Source organism: Citrus sinensis, chromosome 8 (genome assembly GCF_022201045.2).
Source record: "Citrus sinensis cultivar Valencia sweet orange chromosome 8, DVS_A1.0, whole genome shotgun sequence".
Classification (NCBI taxonomy): Eukaryota; Viridiplantae; Streptophyta; class Magnoliopsida; order Sapindales; family Rutaceae; genus Citrus; species Citrus sinensis.
The window spans coordinates 4,297,442-4,315,220 of NC_068563.1; the positions used below are offsets into that span (position 1 = coordinate 4,297,442).

The window sequence follows — 17,779 nt, forward strand, 5'->3', positions numbered from 1 at the left end:
GGAATGATGAACGTTGATGATTACTCTGTTTTATAGAGTTTTACTCTATAGTTTGAACCTTTTTTTCCGTATTCTTTTTCCCTATTGATTCTCATCATTTCTCTGTATCCAGGTTGCGAAGGAAGATTCTGACATGGGATTGGCAGATGATGATTTTAGTACAATTGTTTCTGCTGTTGGTGAAGGCAGATCAATTTACAGCAACATGAAGGCTTTTGTCACGTTGGTTGGTTCTTCCTTTTCCCTTTTCCCGAGTTGTCCCCTCAAATTGTTAATTGTTTTTGTTTTGCAACAGTATTGGACATTTTTATTGATTTGTGGCTGTTATATTTTTTTGAAAAATAATATCGAACATAATGAAAATAACTAGATTATTAAAATAATAAAAATAACTAGATTATTAAAATAATAAAAATTTACTTTCTCTGGAAAGTAATGGGGACATCATGTATATATCCATAGTTGCTGGACGTACAGTGCTCCAATATCTGAACTTATCAACCTGAACTTGTTTCGTGTTATAATTAATGATCCCAACTCCCAATCCAAGCATATTTTAAAAGTTAAGTATATATTAAAGAAATGAAATTTAATTTGGATTTATGTTAATTAGTTTTCCTTTTTATTTTCAATCTGTTACGTAGTGGCCTTATGTTTTTTTAGCGAGCATGCATGGTTAGCACTTGTTTGGTGGTTCTCTGTTGGATTCTTTTTATAAATCTTTTTCATAGGAGTAGGGTTCGTTATGTGCCCCCAATTAGGTGTAACTTTTCTTTTCTCATTAATAAAACTTCCCTCGTACCGCTGAGATTCAACATCGTTATAGTGTTAGGAAAAGAAAAAGAAAAAAGAAACCAGATCAGACTGTCACCGTGATAGAAGCGAAGATGAAAATATAGTTGATGATTTGAAAGACGTGGAAGAAAAAAGCAGCACTGTTGAGTGTAGTCTTGACAATTAATCTTTGTATTGATTAATAAAGATAGAGACAATCATTGATCATTTTGACTTATTGTTTTGTCTACATAATCATTTGATTCTTCTTGATATCAAGCTTTCATAGTTAAAGAACAAGGCAGAGATAAAAGGAAAGGAGATATTGGTTGTAAATATATAAAAGAAATAGATTATATGGCAAATGCTATGTTACATGAAATGTAATATAGGAGCTCCCAGATTATATATATAGAGTCCTTTTTTAATACGTACTTTTAAAATAGAATTTTAAAAAATAAAGGCGTGCATATATTATTTTCTGATGCGACCGCCTACATTTTTCAAAATATAAATTTAAGATTTTACAATATTATAAATTAATTTTTCAGTTGTCTATAATATTATAAAAATCTTTTATAACGTTGTAGAACCTCGAATTCATATTTTGAAGAATAAGAATGCCTGCAGATTTGAAGATAGATCAGCGGCCCTTTCAAAATACTCTTTTTTTATTACGTCAGTTAATAACCTTCAAATCTATGAATAATCAATGGGTGAGATTTATTATATTTATACTAATAATTTTTTCAACTCCCATTCATCAAGGTCTCTTATCTCTTGCCTCAGCCTTTAAATTCTCTTTCCATTTCACTTCTTCTCACTTATTTTTTCAAGTCTCTTATATTCAATTTTTTACTTTCAACTTACCCAAAAAAAAATAAAATAAAATAAGCATGTTAACTTCTTCCTAGTGACTACTTTTGCTACTATGTTCCCTCCTCCAAATCTTGAACATGGGTTTATAAACGAGGTCGATATTGGGTTTCTTAAAATATTATCATAACCATAGTTATCATCGTCGGATACGAACTCTTCCTTTTCTTCATTATCTTTTTTGTTATTGTGGTGAAAGAATGGACTCGAAGGACCAGAGTTGTCTAACAAGACCGCAATATTTGGATTGAATGAGTTGAGTCTTTGTACCTCTAATTTGTACACAATGGAACCATGAATATGAATATGTGGGTGATAGCCGAGAAGAGTTAATGAATTATAAAGAAGACTGAGATGAAGGAAGTAGCTGCTTGAGACTCAAGAGAGGAGAAGAGAAGAGCCATATGAAGAGTCAATGGGGTTGGGGTCCATGGAGAAAGAGAAAAAAAAATATTAACCAATTTTTAATATTAACGACCATAAATTTAAACCATTGATTAACTCAGCATGGGATTGTCATAAAGAAACATTAGTTATACTAGCTAGATCGTTTTGGCACGATTGATTTATAATTTTGTTAATGGATAATTAGCCATCATGACATGCTAGCTTAGGCCAAATTCACATAAATAATCTTTTTTTGAAAGAGAAATATTCATTAAATTAGGATGAAAGTATAACTTCTTTAATGAATTGTTAAAGGTTTACATTCAGTTGTATAATTTAAATTCATCCTTGGTCCGGTTCAAATTGACTAATCAATGACAGGATTATAATATTTCACCGTTATTGGGTTATGTATTATCACGATCTGTTTATTCTATAAGCACCTTGTCACAACCAAGCTAGCTAGCTTGGACCAAGTTAATGTGCTCGTAATTAACCAGAAGATAATGAGACATAAAGAATCTAAAATTGGTGTTAATTAAAAATTAATACGATGTAATTATAGTGTATATATAGTTGACCTTGATCTTGATGCTTGTGGCCTTGGGGATCTTGATAAATTCACACATGCATACTACATTAGCATTAAAACACAACTCCTAGGGGATGCAACAGCAACACATACAGAAGCATTAATTAAGCCACTTTCACATTGCGAGTCATCATGGTCATGAATTCATCCATGTCAATCAAACCATCCCCATCAGCATCCACCCCTCGGATCATTTTCCGACAAGAATCCAAGCTGTATTTCTCCCCCATCTTCCTCAACACCTCCATCAACTCCTCAGCACTTATCTTTTTATCACCATTCAAATCAAACAGTTGAAACGCACCTTGAATATCATTCTTCTTTACTCTATTATCCCCCATGTCATGCATCATTTCAATGAACTCCTTAAAGTCAATATACCCATCTTTGTCAGTATCAATGAAACGAAAGGACTTAGCCATCTCAGCTTTTGAAATTCCCTTACCGAGAACACTCAAAGCTGAGTTGTACTCGTCCTGAGAGATCTTGCCATCTTTGTTGGTGTCAAATTTGTCGAACACCTGTCTCATCTCTTGTACGTTTGACCTCGAGGCTCTTGGCACGCTAGAATTTTGCCTTTCCTTGGGCATGCTCTCTTGGGGGGTTGATTTAACTGAGGGCTTTCTTGAAAGGCCATTATAGAAATTGAGGAAACTCACTTTCGACATCTCAAAGGATGATAATATCTTGCAACGCAAGCAAAGATGTTCAAATGCCGGGATGACTTCTGATACTGAAGTTACAGGCCTATATATACAGAAATTGCTGAGTCTAATCGGATAGGAAGTGGCACTATTGGTTTTGGTATTTAATTCCACGCTTACTAAAGAATGTAAATGTCCATGAAAAACTTGTGCTAAGTTTTAATAAAAGTGGACTAACCAGATGCAAAGCAACAGCATAAAGAAGATGTCCTTCGTCGAAAAGTTGAAATGCATCTTTTTGATTCCCCATTCAACCTGTAAATTACTGATCAAAATCTGTAAAGAGACGGATGCTTTCTCTTTCAAGTGGCGGTGGAAACAGAATTAAATTGTGACGCCCACGTGAACAAACAATAGAGGTATATGTTGACCTTTGCAGCGCACTACCACCTTGGACCCAAATTGGCAGCTGTCTTCAGAGCGAAGTTTTAACTTCTCAAAATTTTGAAATAATTAAACAAATATTACGGTATTAATTTTCATTAGTGGACTTTGTGAAATGCAAAACTAATTTATCATAAACTAGTCTTGAATTTAGTATAAGCGGCATTTGTTTTTTTCGTCGAAATATTAATAGACCTGAATTAATTTAATTTTTGAACATAAATAAATGTTTGAATATGAATAATATGTTTGTTTATTTTTTTTAATTGCTAAAAATAAATATTAAGTTTATTTTTTTAACTTAAAAAATCTGAAAACTAATATTTTTACATTTTTGTCCTTATAAATTATAAATGTTAAACAAATAATAAATATCTCAGAAAACTTAAATAAGATAATATATTATCATAATATAAATCATGTTCAATTGAATAATATATTGTAAATAAGTATATGTTAATCAATTTTATTGTAGTTCATGATGTTTTTATATAAAAAATGTTCATAAAAAATTGTGAAGATAAATAATGCTAATTTGAAGAAAATAAAAAGATAAAAGTAATAATAGTCTACCATTATATAATCACAAGTTATAGAGATAGGTAATGATACTAATTAGTAAATTTTATTTAGGTAAAGATGAAAATTAATTAATTAGATAGGGATATTTTAGAAAATATATCATTAGACTTTTTAGATTAAATAAAAAGTAAAAAGCTTTAAAAAATTGGCTCAATAAGTTAGTAATTTAATGACTTAAAATTTTCATTAAGTTGAAAAAACAAACGAACTTAACTGACTTAACTGACTGAAATTAAGTCATTAAGTAAAAAAAAAAAAAAAGAACTACACCAAGATTAAAGGCCTGTCTGGGATTGAGGTTGGGCAGTTGTAGCTTAAAAGATACAGTACTATAACGTTTGGTAAACACTAGATGTTGTAGCTTGGAAGATATGTTGATATGATTTTTTACTTATATGATGAAAAATATTTTATATCTTTAATAATTTTATCAAAATTATTATTTAAAAATTATATTTACTATATATTATTAACTTTTGTTTCATAGTTTACAATTTTTTTTTTTTTATAACTAAACTACAAAACTTCAATCCCAAAGAGGACATAAAAAGATTCTCTGTATTTCTAAATAGCAACTAAAAAGAGTACAAATGAATTATAAGTACCTTCTCATTTTTCTATTTAATTAATAATGGTCAAAAATGTAAAATGGTTAATTGATAAGGACTAATTTGAAAGAAATAGTAAACTTAGGGGACGAATTTCATAATTCTTCAAAAAAGAATATCTACTACTACTACTACTACTAATAATAATAATAAGGCAATCCCTATCTTACATGCATGTAAGATACATCCCTCTCACATGAATAGTGCATGTGTGGGATTCACACACTATTCATGTGAGAGGAATGTATCTTACATGCAGGACCCTAATAATAATAATAAAACGTGTATATAAAACCAGGCATACTCTGCAAAACAAATACTGTGTTCTTTGTCTCCTTTCGCTGGTTCTTGTTTTGGCTTTTGTATTTTTATAACGGGTTTAGTTACTTGGAGTATCTTTAATGTAGAGCAGCATGTTTTATATTCAGTTACACGCATTTGACGATCCTGGGAGCTGCTCTATATTGGAGCATCTCCAACGTAACCGCTGCCCGTTATTATTATTGAGTTTGTTTTTTTGAGTACAAGCTGCCTGCTCTGGTTGGTTGCTTAATCTTTTCATTTAAGAGTGTGTGTGTGTGTAGCTAACATTTTAGCTTGTTTATAAAAAAGGGGACTCTACTATTAAACTAACCATCAAAACTAGAGTTGAAGGTGATGTTTGGACTTAAAAATTTAGTAGCTACAACTTAAAAGTTACAAGATCAGAGTGTTTAGTAAACATTAACTGCTATATCTTGAAAGTTATAATGATATAATTTTTCACTTGAATGATGAAAATTTTATTATATTTTATTAATTTTATTAAAATTATTATTTAAAAATCGCATTTACTATATACTATTAATTTTTATTTTATAGTTATAATTTTTTTACAGCTTAAAAGTTACAACACCTCAATCCAAACAGAACCGAAACTGTCAATTTTTTTTGCCTATGGACACTGAAGGGGACAAGGGAAATTGGGAATTGGATAATTTGTTTAATCTTGTCTATTAAATGTTTATTTTTAAATTTGAAAACGAGTCTATAGCAGTACGTTTTCAAAATAATAATTTAAAAAGAATAACTTCATAAAAAAAAATTATTTTCTTATGAATTATATTTTTGTTAACTTCTTTTTTTCTCATTTGAAAAAAGAAAAGAAAAAGGAATTGTTTGATGAACAGTCTCAAACACCCTTTTACCTTTTTTTGTAGTGCAAAAAGAAAATAAGAGATTAGAATTAGGGAGAAAATTATGGTGCAATGGTGGTATCGTGCCACCGTTGCACCCAGTTATTGGATCTCAGTGGATCTCTCCATCCAAGTGAATCCAACGGCTAAATGCAACGGTGGCGTGCGTAGCCGTACCCTAGAATTAGAAACTTTTCTGATACTGTGTGTTCCGTTCTCCATTTTACAAGTGGATGAAATCCCATTTTTCCACCGATTCCCTTGCACGTAAAACAACATATTTCACTTGGACAAACAATCATGTGTGTTGAGTACATAAAAGCACTAGGTCGGCCATGCTACTATTTCCGCCCCGGCACGGATCGCTTCAGCCAAAGTGATATGAGCAGAACACGTGGGCTAACATGAGCCAACCAGAAATGAATACAACTAGGGAAACATATCGACCAGAGGTATATACCGAGCCGGCACTCATCCCCAGAGAAGCGGGAACACGATCCCACAGAATCGCAGTAGTTGCGTTTTTCCCAGAACCGTTGAAGGACACGCGAGATCCACGTTTGCCCACAATGTAACAGTTAGAGTCCCATGAGGGGCTGCCACTACCCGAAAAAGGTGGGATGAAGGGCAAACGGAAACGTGGGGAAAACGGCTATAAAAGAAGAAGAAATCGATCAAGAAAGGGACAGAAAAAATTGGGAGAGGAAAAACGCTGCCAAATTGCAATCAGGCCATTTTCTTACAAACTCCGAACAATTTAGAAACCATTTTTTAGATCTAAATTGTACTGTTTTCCCGTAAACGCCTTGAGCTAACTTAGGCATCGGAGGGTTTATGCCGGCAAAACCACCGGCGTCTCTGATCCGTTTTTAGTGAACGCAGGTCTATTGAGAGAAAGGAAGACGATTCCAATCCCAGTGGTTTGAGCAACAGCAGATAACACAAGCATTGGTGAAAGAATCTGATCAGTCAAAGGCGTGCAGATTTGAGGAATCTGGTCGGTCAAAAGGCGAGCAGATTTAAGCATCAACAATGTGCTTTAAGGTAATTTAATTTAATATCCTCAAAAATTGAAATTTTCACATTGATGTCCCTAGGAGTTGGGAGGAATTTTAGGTTCAAATTTTACTTTATATTATGCTTAATTAGTTGGAATATTTAATTTTGTATCCCCAATTTATGTATAACCACTAGAAATTCACCTTATAAATTAGAAATGATAAAACTTAATAATTAACTATAACTTGAGCCAATCAAAAAAGAGACATATCATTTACTTATATGAACTAAATATCCCAACTAAGTAAACTAAGCATAGTATCATTTGCCACATTCTTTCTTTTTCTGCATTAGGTAAGCATTAGGTAATAACAAGAGTCAGTAATGAGGAAGGAAGGATGATTTCTATAAAATCAAACAAAATTTTCATCTATGTTTTAACTCAATTCTGAAACAAGTTGCACAACAATAATTACTAATCCATTTCTCTCTTTCCCTCTCTAAATTCAACGGACAAATTTTCCTTTCCACTAGGCTAAACTATTGTAAAGGTTTTCAGATCACAGACCAGGAGAACACTGAAAGACCTGTGATATCAAGCTTACCAACTTGAAGTTGAACAATCCTAGAACATAGACATATCAGGAGGTGGTCCATACACGGTCATCCATGAAAATGGGACAATCCATTTCTCACCATCATCACCTGAAATAAAAGAACCCGTCAGTGCATATGAGTATCCATTGTTTGACCTCATAAAAGCTGTCTACTGTCTTAAAAAATACCAGTTACAAAAGCCAAAAGTAAATATGAAAAGATAAACTAGTACAATCAAGTACTAGAATGGCATGTGTACTGGAAAACAACTTCTAACGTGGACATATATATTTCATTTGATCACCATAAGCACTTTCAATAGATCATGTTGAGTTCTTATCCTTCTTTTTTTGTGAAGAGTTCTGATTAATAGTGAATACAGGGGTTTCAGAGACATGTCTTAAAATGTAATCATCGAATTTAATAATAATTGGAATATTTATGCAGAAATCTGCTCAGTTAAGTGGGACAATATTAATATATGAGATGACACTGAAAATTTAAGTGGTTTAACACTTGTCTCTGTTTACGGCAGAAAAAGGTTGAATCACTTCGGTATTGAAAGAACGATAACAGCACAGATATGGCATATTCTTTACTCGTTTATTGTGTGTCATTTGATTAGCAAAGTCAATGTATATATAGCGTTTTACTAATAATATGGAGTTCAACTTGCATTCTCGGTAATGCTTATCCCATAGAATTTGGACGAAACTTTACACTTTGACTCAATCCCTCCTATCCCTATCTCAATCCCTTTAAATAAGAACAGTCTGCTTCCATAATCCGTTGCCTCGAGCCACCCTAGTGTGCTTTGAATCATAGAACTAAGTGCAGCTGCTCACTTTTGATGCCAAACTGATTACTTGTGATTGGGCCACATTTACTCATAATCTTACCTACAATTCACCTAACAACTTTACTATTCGAGGTCAAATCACATTATTCGTGGTCTGGCCAAAAATTCCTTATTTTCCTCCTAGTAATAATTAGACGCCATGGCCTAATCGAGAATTCCTTCCTTGTAGCCTCTGGTCTGTGATCCCTGGTCAGGCATCTTGGACTAACCAAGAATTCCTCCCATGTTAGACCCTAAAATATGTGGTCCCTAGTAGATGTTCTTGGTCAATCACCTTCGACTAAACAAGAACTCCTTGGACTTTTCTTGATCCTAGTTTGACCAAGAATTTCTTCTATATAGACTCCAATAAATAGTCCATGAACCTTGCTTAGTCATTTTCGATTGACAAAGAATTTTTCCTCTGTGAACTCTAGCATGTGATCTCTAGACTGTAGTAGTGGTCCAACCCCTCATATTTAGAATTTTTATTTATGTAATTTTAGTTGAAGTGAGTTATCTTAAGAGTTAGGCGGCAAGTGTCATAGCAAGGTAGAAATTACATGAATAAAAAATTCAAAAATATGAGAGGGCCGGACCACCTACCACCTACTTGAAACCATGTACCAGGGTCCATAAAAAAGGAATTCTTAGTTGACTGCTACTAAGTGTCAAGAAGCCTGAGAGAAAGCTGAGAGAAACGGCAACATATTTTGCTTCTCTCTCTCTCTCTCTCTCGGTTTTAACAATTAAAAAATTAAAAAGATAATAAAAAAAAAGAGGGAATTTAAAAAGCAGCACATGCTCTCCTCAGTCATGGTCTCCTCAGTCACCAAACATAGTCCCCATCCTCACCGAACATACCCACCAGCTCTGCTCTTTTCCATCACCAAAACTCTATACAAGGCCCACATTTTCATTCACACACAAATTCTCCCAAACAGAAGCACCACCCGTTTTAGATCTTGAAGCAGAACCCGAAGCTACTCTCGAAGCCGAAGTCCAATCCACCATCGAGGTTGTTGAGTCCACTGAGACCATCTGCTGAGCAGAGCTTCGATTTCAAAAGAAAAAGTAGAGGATGGTGATTATGTTTGGTAGCCGGGTGAGGATAAGCTGAGAACATCTGCTGCTTTTTGGATTTCCTATTATCTTTTATCCTCTTTTTAATTTTTTAATTGTTAAAAAGAAGAGAGAGTGAGAGAAGCAAAACAGCAGCAGGTGCTGATGTTTCTCTCAGCTTTCTCTCAGGCTTCTCGACACTTAGCATTTTCGTTCTTTGTTTTGTTCTAGATGACTGAGTAGGGACCACAAACTAAGTACCACATACTAGGGGTCCATAGAAAAGGAATTCCAGCTCAAACCAAGTCCATGAAAAGTCCAATGAGTTCTGGGTTAATCAGAGACCAAAGACTAGGAACCACATACCAAAGTACAAAGGAGGATTTCCTAGTCAAACCAAGATCAGAAAAGTTAAAGGAGTTCTTGGTCAATCCAAGGTGAATTACTAGGCCCATGTATCAAGGTCCACAAAAGAGGAATTTCTTTTAGTCCAAGGTGATAAACCAAAGACAACCTATCAGAGGTCACAAAGGAGGAATTCTCAATTAGGTCATGGAGTTGATCAGGACGTCATTAGAGAAGCAAAATAAAGAGTTCTTGGTTAGACCATGAATAATGTGGTCTGACCATGAATAATAAAGTCATGAGATAAATTGTTGGTCCGATAGTGAGTACTAAGTAACGGCGGCAGTTCTGCACTTGCTAGAAGCCCATCTTGAAGAATGGGCTTTCTGTACTCCTTTCCAAGAGCAACGGTGACAAGTGAGCAATTGTAATTGGTGAGCACAAACATTCAAAACACATTAAAATGGACCGTGACATAAAATTCTAGAAGCAAATTTTGTTAGAATTTGACTAGAGAAAGGATAGAGATGGAAATACAAGAGATTGAGATAGCATTTAGAGTTTCATCCAAATCTTACGAGATAAGAATGATTAAGGAGAGATCAGCTTGAACTTAATGCTATTTGTAAAATGCTATATATAGTGTCTCTACTAATCAAATGATGCACAAAAAATAAACAAGCAAAGAGCACAAAACTATCCTATGATAATGAAGTAATCCAACTTTTCTCTCATGGACATAGGCTAAGTGCTTAATCACATAAGTTCTTAGTTTCATCACATTTGTTATACTTTCCCAAATATTTCAAACCTAGTTGACAAGATTTCTACATCAATGTTTATCATAAAATTATTTCTGTAGCAAACAAAAGCTTATCAATGCACAGAAGACATTTCTTCTTAAACCAGAGTCAAGATTTCTTTTACTGAAAACATCCATGGTATCACAAGAGGTCATTATATCAAACATCCTAAGCATGTAAACACCTCATCGTTTGAATTCTTACCGTTAAAAAATGTTTCTTAACAAATGAATTATATGGAAACTTAGTTTTTGTAGCCCGTAGGATCAGTGGACAAGTGACCAAACAATAGGGACCTAAGCCTCCGATATAGTTGAAGAAATATTGAACACTTATGAATCATCAGATGAATAATATATACCACACATTCTAATTAAGACGCATGTGAAAAGGACATGTTATGATTATGACAAAAACAAAATAATAGTGGAAGTTTCAGATTCTTAAATGAGCAAGAAACAAAATAGCAGTAGGCTGACAATTTGTACTCCACCTACCTCGAAGTTATTCACTTTGAGGATGGTGGAAGATGGGGTGTATACGTTATATATAATTCAATATCCAACTTGAAAATCCAAAACTCACCACGGAGGTTGTCAGGATTCAGCCTCAAAAACTTGCATGCTGCATCAGCCAGATTGAAAGCATCAGCCATATTGTCCCCTTCTGAGCAGTAACATAATAAGCATGTAACCTTCAAGCCTCTGGCCTGATTCAATAACCAAAAAACCTCCTAAGTCAAATTTACCGTAGTTAACATAAATCAGATCACAGTCTTTCAGAGAAAAGATGGCTCTTATAATCCTTTTCTGCATGTCTTTACAGTTGATGTGGTGGACGCTTGCTTAGTTTCTAAGCTGATGTTAAACTAGTTCTGCACATTCTTGAATTTTTTTTCTCTTTTTTTTTTTACTTTACATCAGCTTTATCCAGTATATTCCCTCTAGAACAAGCATGGCACCCCTTGCACTCTTTTATTTGTATTTTCCTTTTCCATTCAAAAAGAGAGCAACAGAAAGACGCATTGATAAATCCATTCATAACTGTCTAATGCTAATTTGATGCAAGGGGATCTCCATAAGAAATATGTAATAGGAATCTGCATAAGATACACAAGTCGTATCTCTCCAAATTGTATATATGCATACATTTACATAATGGTTGGGAAAGACAAACCAAAAAACAGATGAAGTCAAACAGAAACAATGAAACATCAAATCGTAGCTTAAAATGCAAAAATAAATCAAGCTTTACAGCAACAGACAGAAGCCATTGAAATATGTAATATGCTCATTATGAGTTCAAATTTATACCTTAAAGCATGAAAATAGGGCAGCAAAAGGCAAACTTGGGTAGTAATCTTCTTCTTCCAGATCATCCTCAAAAGTAAAATTATTCTCGTCCCCAACATCTCCTTCAGCTAAAGAGCTAAGATATTTCCAGCCCCTCTGAGCTGGGTTGTATTCCTGAAGTCTTTTCCATCCAAGTTGCTCACAGTAATCATCTGTCCCATCGACACTGGTGCTAGATAGGTAATATATCTGTGGCCCACTGAAATGACCCAAAAAAGATACATAAGACATCTTGAAAATGCAAGGCTCACTGCAAACAGTGTATCCATCTTATCCCTCAGGAGCTCCATAGAAGACAATTATTTCAATACAACTTAAACAATTTATGAACTAGCAATAATAGTAAATGGAAAATAAATTTATTGCTTTGAAATTTTCAATGACATTATGTCTCATGCTTCTTCATCAGTTACTAGCGAAAATTTTTATGAAAATTTCCGTTTAGAATGGTCTACTCTATCAGTGAAGTTTTAACTAAGCAGTTCACTCTTCAAACTCCTAAACAAAAACAAAGGCTGAAAACACACTAAAGTATAGTGGCTGTGAACAAAAAATACTCAACAGAAAAGCTATTAACGAAAAAAGAGAAAACAAAATGGATAACAAAATGAGCCACAGAGAGAGAGGGTCAAAATGAGATTGGGAGACAGATCAAACATAGGAAGATTCTGTTCTGAATTTGGCAGAAAATAATTAACTGTTTAGCATACTTCAAAATCTCCTTCCATGTTTCTCTCTACCCTATGTTTTTTGACTTAAGACAAGAGACTGGTCCTACAGCCAGTAAAGACATCTAAAACCCTACTCCTAGTAATTACTGCTTGAAAACTGAATTATTAATTAACTAGGTGCCTTGGAATGCTTACTTTACTCAAAATTCATGCTTATCAAGAGAAGAATCTAGGGGGGGAGGGGAAAAAAGAAGTTTCTGTACAATATTTCTGTACCTTGACATATCAATTCTTTGCAACCTCCCAAAGTCTAAGGCAGACAGCACAACCACATGCTTGTTTCCGCTAGCAGCAGCAAAGTCCGCCAAGTTCTTAGCATATTCAACCATCATCCCCTGTTTAAATGACCATGAAAAGATCAGAAATTTGCATGCGATCTGTAAAATGCATTACAAATCCGCTAAGGAAAAACCTGTACCATTAGAAATTGCATTACCAGGCTGCGCACGAGGTATTTAGTATCAATAAAATAGCAACATACACATTTCAGAAAATCATATACTCAACGCTAAATGATTTTCACAAACTAAGTGACATAGCTATCCATAACATATCTATATCACTTACCCAATCCATCATCATTCATCACACAACTACTTCCACCAGCAATACTTCTTCCACCAACATCACAACAAAAGCATTGCTATCGATCAAACATTACTCAAACACTAAGCTTAATGATATAACAAGCAATACCTTAACAACTGGGGATCTTTGCTGGATAAGAGTCAGCCCACTAGAAGATGACTCATAAGCTGCAAACAAGGACACAATATACACACTCAATTCACTCACTAAATGCTTTCAAAAATACACAAGGCTGCATTACTGATATTTACTTACACGTTCACAAATCTCAAAATTGAATAAAATTTTATACCTTGAAGAGGAAGAGCAAGGCCGCCACGTGGACTCGGCCGGTAAGCATCGTTACCGACGCAAGGAAGCACGAATTGATCGTCCAAGTATCCAACTGTTTCAGCTCCGGTCGACGACACGAGTAGGTCCACCGCCAGCTGGCCCACATTTCCGATCGATAACGCAGGCTACGATTCAAATTTCATATAAATTTAAAAAAAAAAATCAATACAATTGATGAATTAAAAATAAATAAATAGACATTGAAGTGAAAATTAACAAACCGAACAAACCAGTATTAGGTTTGAGCAGCTCTCGCTGAGGTGTTTGCCTTCTTCGAGAACGAATTCCATTTTAAAGAGAGAGGGTAAAAGCTCCAGTAGCTTGACCGCTTGAGAATCTCAGGAAACAAGCTTTCATTCATTTCAATACACAGAACTTCTCCGCAAGAAAGTGTAAAACGACGTAGTTTGAGATTTTAATCCTATTTTGGGGTTATTGGGCTTAACAAACTATTTGGGCTTTACAACTGACCCGAGTACTATTAACAATCTGCTATTGTCAAAGTACACCCACATTAATTAAAAGAGTTGGCTCAACTCATCTTGACATTAATCAATATATTAAGGAAACCATTTCAATCTTCAACTGTCAAAACAACTAGATCAGGAAAATTTTCACTGAATTGTCCATCAATTTGTGTTTCTTTTTTTTTTTTTTCCCTTGACTTACACTTATGACTCTTGGTCTGAACTTCGAACATTTATTGGTAAGTTGACATTATGTTTGCCTTATCCTGAAGCAAGCCAAGAAAAGCAATAGTGGGTAGCCAAAACAACTTTTGTTTGACTTGGATAATTACTTTATAGGACAAGATTTTTGAATGATAAGCTAGGTTTTATATTTAATTATTGTAAAGGATTAACAATAAATTCTCTATATATAATTCAATAAACCATCTTCTTAAAAAGTTCTTCGATACATAACGATATGTTTATGATTTTGGAATATAAAGCTTGTATCCTAAATGATATAGTACATGAAGTTGTATTCATTCATTGGCGATGTGAAATCATTAATGACGATATAAAAAGTCAACTATTACCATACACATGTCAGTCATTAATTGGTGACACATCATTTGTGATACAAATTTTTTATAGCTTTGTAAGTAGACTTACTCTTAAATTGAATTTTGCCACATATATATTTATTTTTCTGTGGTTTTATTTTTCTATGATTGATTTTTGAATACATATGCATGCATACACACAATATTTCACATTTTTTTCTTGGGCCTAGGCATACAAAATATTCCATTGAATGATAACTAACCAAAGATACACATGTCTATTTCGAAATGCGATTTGTGAATTTTAATATAGACACATAATAAAGACAAATATTGATAATAAAAAGAACGTAGAACACAAGATTTTTCATAACATAGCTATTCTTCTTGAATATACATTTCTATGATTGTATGATATATCTGGTTTCTTCACCTGGCCATAAACATTTGAAACCAATGAAGATGATCGAAGGGCTTCTAGTTTTGATGACTCTTGGCAAATGGCAATCACAATTATTGATTTAATTTTAATCATAATGGATTAGGTACACAAACTTGACACGTGCATGGATAAGTCAAATAAATGTGCAACAACCTGCAGACATTTTGGCGTGATAATCCCCATCTGCATGCTTGATTAATAGTGCATGATTTGAAACAGTTATAATCCAAAACTTAATCTAAGATTATGTCATGAATTAATCAAAAGTAGATATTTGTTTTCCTCTTTCACAGGGAACATTAAAAATAGGCCGGTTGGTAGTGGTAGCTAGGAGAGACTGCTAGTTGTCTGCTAGCATCTGTTGGATAGTCCATGTTTTGGAATCTGCACGTCTCAAAATTATGCATGGGAAAGCCAAGTGTACAGCACTATTCAACGCTAATAGTGACTTTAAGGGGCACCCACTTCCCCCTGTTCATTGGCTGTTTGTCTAGATTCAGGTGTTCAGTTTCAGTTGTACCATAGAAGCAAAGCCATGTGTACATCACTATCTCTTCTGCAAAAATTCCAGATTTTTCTCTTTCGTGCGAATTAATCTCTGGTCTTTTTAATTGATCTTCACATTCAATAATGGAAGATTGATATGTACATTTTTGGGCCCATGTCCTCATTTTGATTGAAAAAAAATATATATCAGAAAGAGTTTTCGCAAATGGGTGGAAAGGAAAGTATTTGGAGGAGTGTAAGCATCAACATGTGTATTTAGGGATGAAATAATTGAAATCCTTGTCATGACTAGAGTTTAGAATGGGACCAAATTGTGACTTCATTGAATACACACACACTTGTCATTGATGTTATGGGAAAATCAATGTCCTTATCTAGGACGTCAGAAAAAGAATTATGGAAATTAAGAAAATATTTTATATATCTTTAGTTTATTATTATTCTTATAGGATCCGCTTATAATACAGCCACTGCATGTCATACAGCAGTTTTTATTTTTTTATTTTGAAATCTATTCCCTGTTGGATTGCTTTTATAAGCAATCCAACGGCTTTTATTTTTTACGCATGAAACCTGCTACCGAACGAAAGAATTGGAAGTGGGAACTGGCAAATATCAGTAGTAATTATCACATAGCTACACCAATTTTATCTAAATATCAAAAATATCAATTTAAATTAGGCAAATGTCAAAGACACCCTCCTCAGCATGAAAATTTTGCATTTTCTTATGGCTGAAAAAATTACTTTGAAACATGTAATGTCTATATTAGTGAGAATAATATTTATATTAGTGTAAACTAAGTATATTTTTTTTTATTTTCCATTTAACTATTGGATAGTTTTCAAATAATTATAATTATTCATAGTACCAAATATCCTTATTAATCATCAAATATTGTTATTCTCAATATTAGTTGAAATAGTGACTAATATTAATGGTATAAATTTGTACTGTATACAAGACATATATAATGTACCATATATTTGATATTTGGATATACTCACAAAGTTTCTCTTACACAAATTACTTCATACAAATTTATCACAAATTATTTAAATTATTGCATACTTGTTTAATTTTTTTATTTTGCTACATTATTAAATTATCGCATGCAACATATTTGATCTTGAGTTATTACTAGTACTATAATTAATGATAGTTAAGAGAAAATAAGAATTACCTCCTACTGCCCCCCCCCCCAAAGTTATAATAACGTTAGCTTTATATATCATTTTACTATTCTACCCCTAATCTTACTGTTAGCTATAAAATTTAAATATTTTGAAAATACAAATTAAGTCAAATAACTTATATATCCTTAATGATCAATTTTATTTTATAATAAATTGTAAATTATAGAGAAAAATTACAAGTGGGGAAAATGTCGTAAATATCCCTAATAGTTGTAAATTATCCATTTAAATTGGAATAACATTTGGTTATATATATCCACAATATGTGTGTGTGTGTGTGTGAAGTAATTTTTCTAGATAATTTATTATTAAATTTATTTAATCATTAGGGTTATATAAGTCATTTCACTTTATTTATACTCTAAAAATATTTAAATTTTATGGCTAACATCAAAACTATGTGTCAAATAGTACAATGATATATAAAGCTAACACAGTTAGAGTTGCAGGAGAATTTGAACTTATTTTAAAACAAGAGAGGGTTTTTTGTTTTTCTAAACAACAAAGGATAATCTTTGTTTTTTTTTTATTATTGTTAATAACCGTCATTATAGTAATTATTATTATGATTAAACTAAATTCAACTTATGATATTTTTTACGATATTATATATTTTAATGAAATGTCTTGTATAGTCTATATGATTTTATTTTCTATAATAATAAAAGTTTTAATAATGTTTATATATATAGTCCAATTGAATGTGTTTTTCTAAAGTGTGTATAATTTGATTTTATTTTTAACCCCACTTGAAAACCACTCAATCAAGTCAACAAGGTACGATTTGTTAAAAATTAAATTTTTAATAATATCAAGCATAATTTTTTAGGTATTATTACAATAATTGTTATTGACATTGTATTGTACCCTTAACTAAATTAACAATGTAACTAGA

At 33.0% G+C, this 17,779-nt stretch overlaps 2 protein-coding genes across 2 annotated transcripts; both read right to left on the reverse strand.

The window, feature by feature from the left end:
• Positions 1 to 2,555: 2,555 nt before the first annotated feature.
• On the reverse strand, positions 2,556 to 3,807 carry LOC102613753 (calmodulin-like protein 30). Its single transcript, XM_052432414.1, has 2 exons — positions 3,512 to 3,807; positions 2,556 to 3,376 (listed from the first exon to the last, which is right to left on the reverse strand). The coding sequence occupies exons 1-2, from the start codon at positions 3,565 to 3,567 to the stop codon at positions 2,734 to 2,736; spliced, it is 699 nt and encodes a 232-aa protein (XP_052288374.1). The 5' UTR covers positions 3,568 to 3,807; the 3' UTR covers positions 2,556 to 2,733.
• Positions 3,808 to 7,439: 3,632 nt separating this feature from the next.
• Positions 7,440 to 14,128, reverse strand: LOC102613458 (uncharacterized). Its single transcript, XM_006479285.4, has 7 exons — positions 13,961 to 14,128; positions 13,690 to 13,855; positions 13,506 to 13,564; positions 13,026 to 13,144; positions 12,040 to 12,277; positions 11,312 to 11,435; positions 7,440 to 7,786 (listed from the first exon to the last, which is right to left on the reverse strand). Exons 1-7 carry the CDS (start codon positions 14,018 to 14,020, stop codon positions 7,707 to 7,709), a joined length of 846 nt encoding a protein of 281 aa, XP_006479348.2. The 5' UTR covers positions 14,021 to 14,128; the 3' UTR covers positions 7,440 to 7,706.
• Positions 14,129 to 17,779: the final 3,651 nt, after the last annotated feature.

Excerpts from the sequence above, each read along its gene's own strand:
- LOC102613753 (XM_052432414.1), bottom strand. The coding sequence starts at position 3,567 with ATGCATTTCAACTTTTCGACGAAGGACATCTTCTTTATGCTGTTGCTT. Across the intron at positions 3,377-3,511 it reads ATGCTGTTGCTTTGCATCTG|GCCTGTAACTTCAGTATCAG; the intron begins GTTAGTCCACTT and ends CTGTATATATAG.
- LOC102613458 (XM_006479285.4), bottom strand. The coding sequence starts at position 14,020 with ATGGAATTCGTTCTCGAAGAAGGCAAACACCTCAGCGAGAGCTGCTCA. Across the intron at positions 13,565-13,689 it reads CCTTGCTCTTCCTCTTCAAG|CTTATGAGTCATCTTCTAGT; the intron begins GTATAAAATTTT and ends CCTTGTTTGCAG. Across the intron at positions 12,278-13,025 it reads CAAAGAATTGATATGTCAAG|TGGGCCACAGATATATTACC; the intron begins GTACAGAAATAT and ends GGGTCATTTCAG.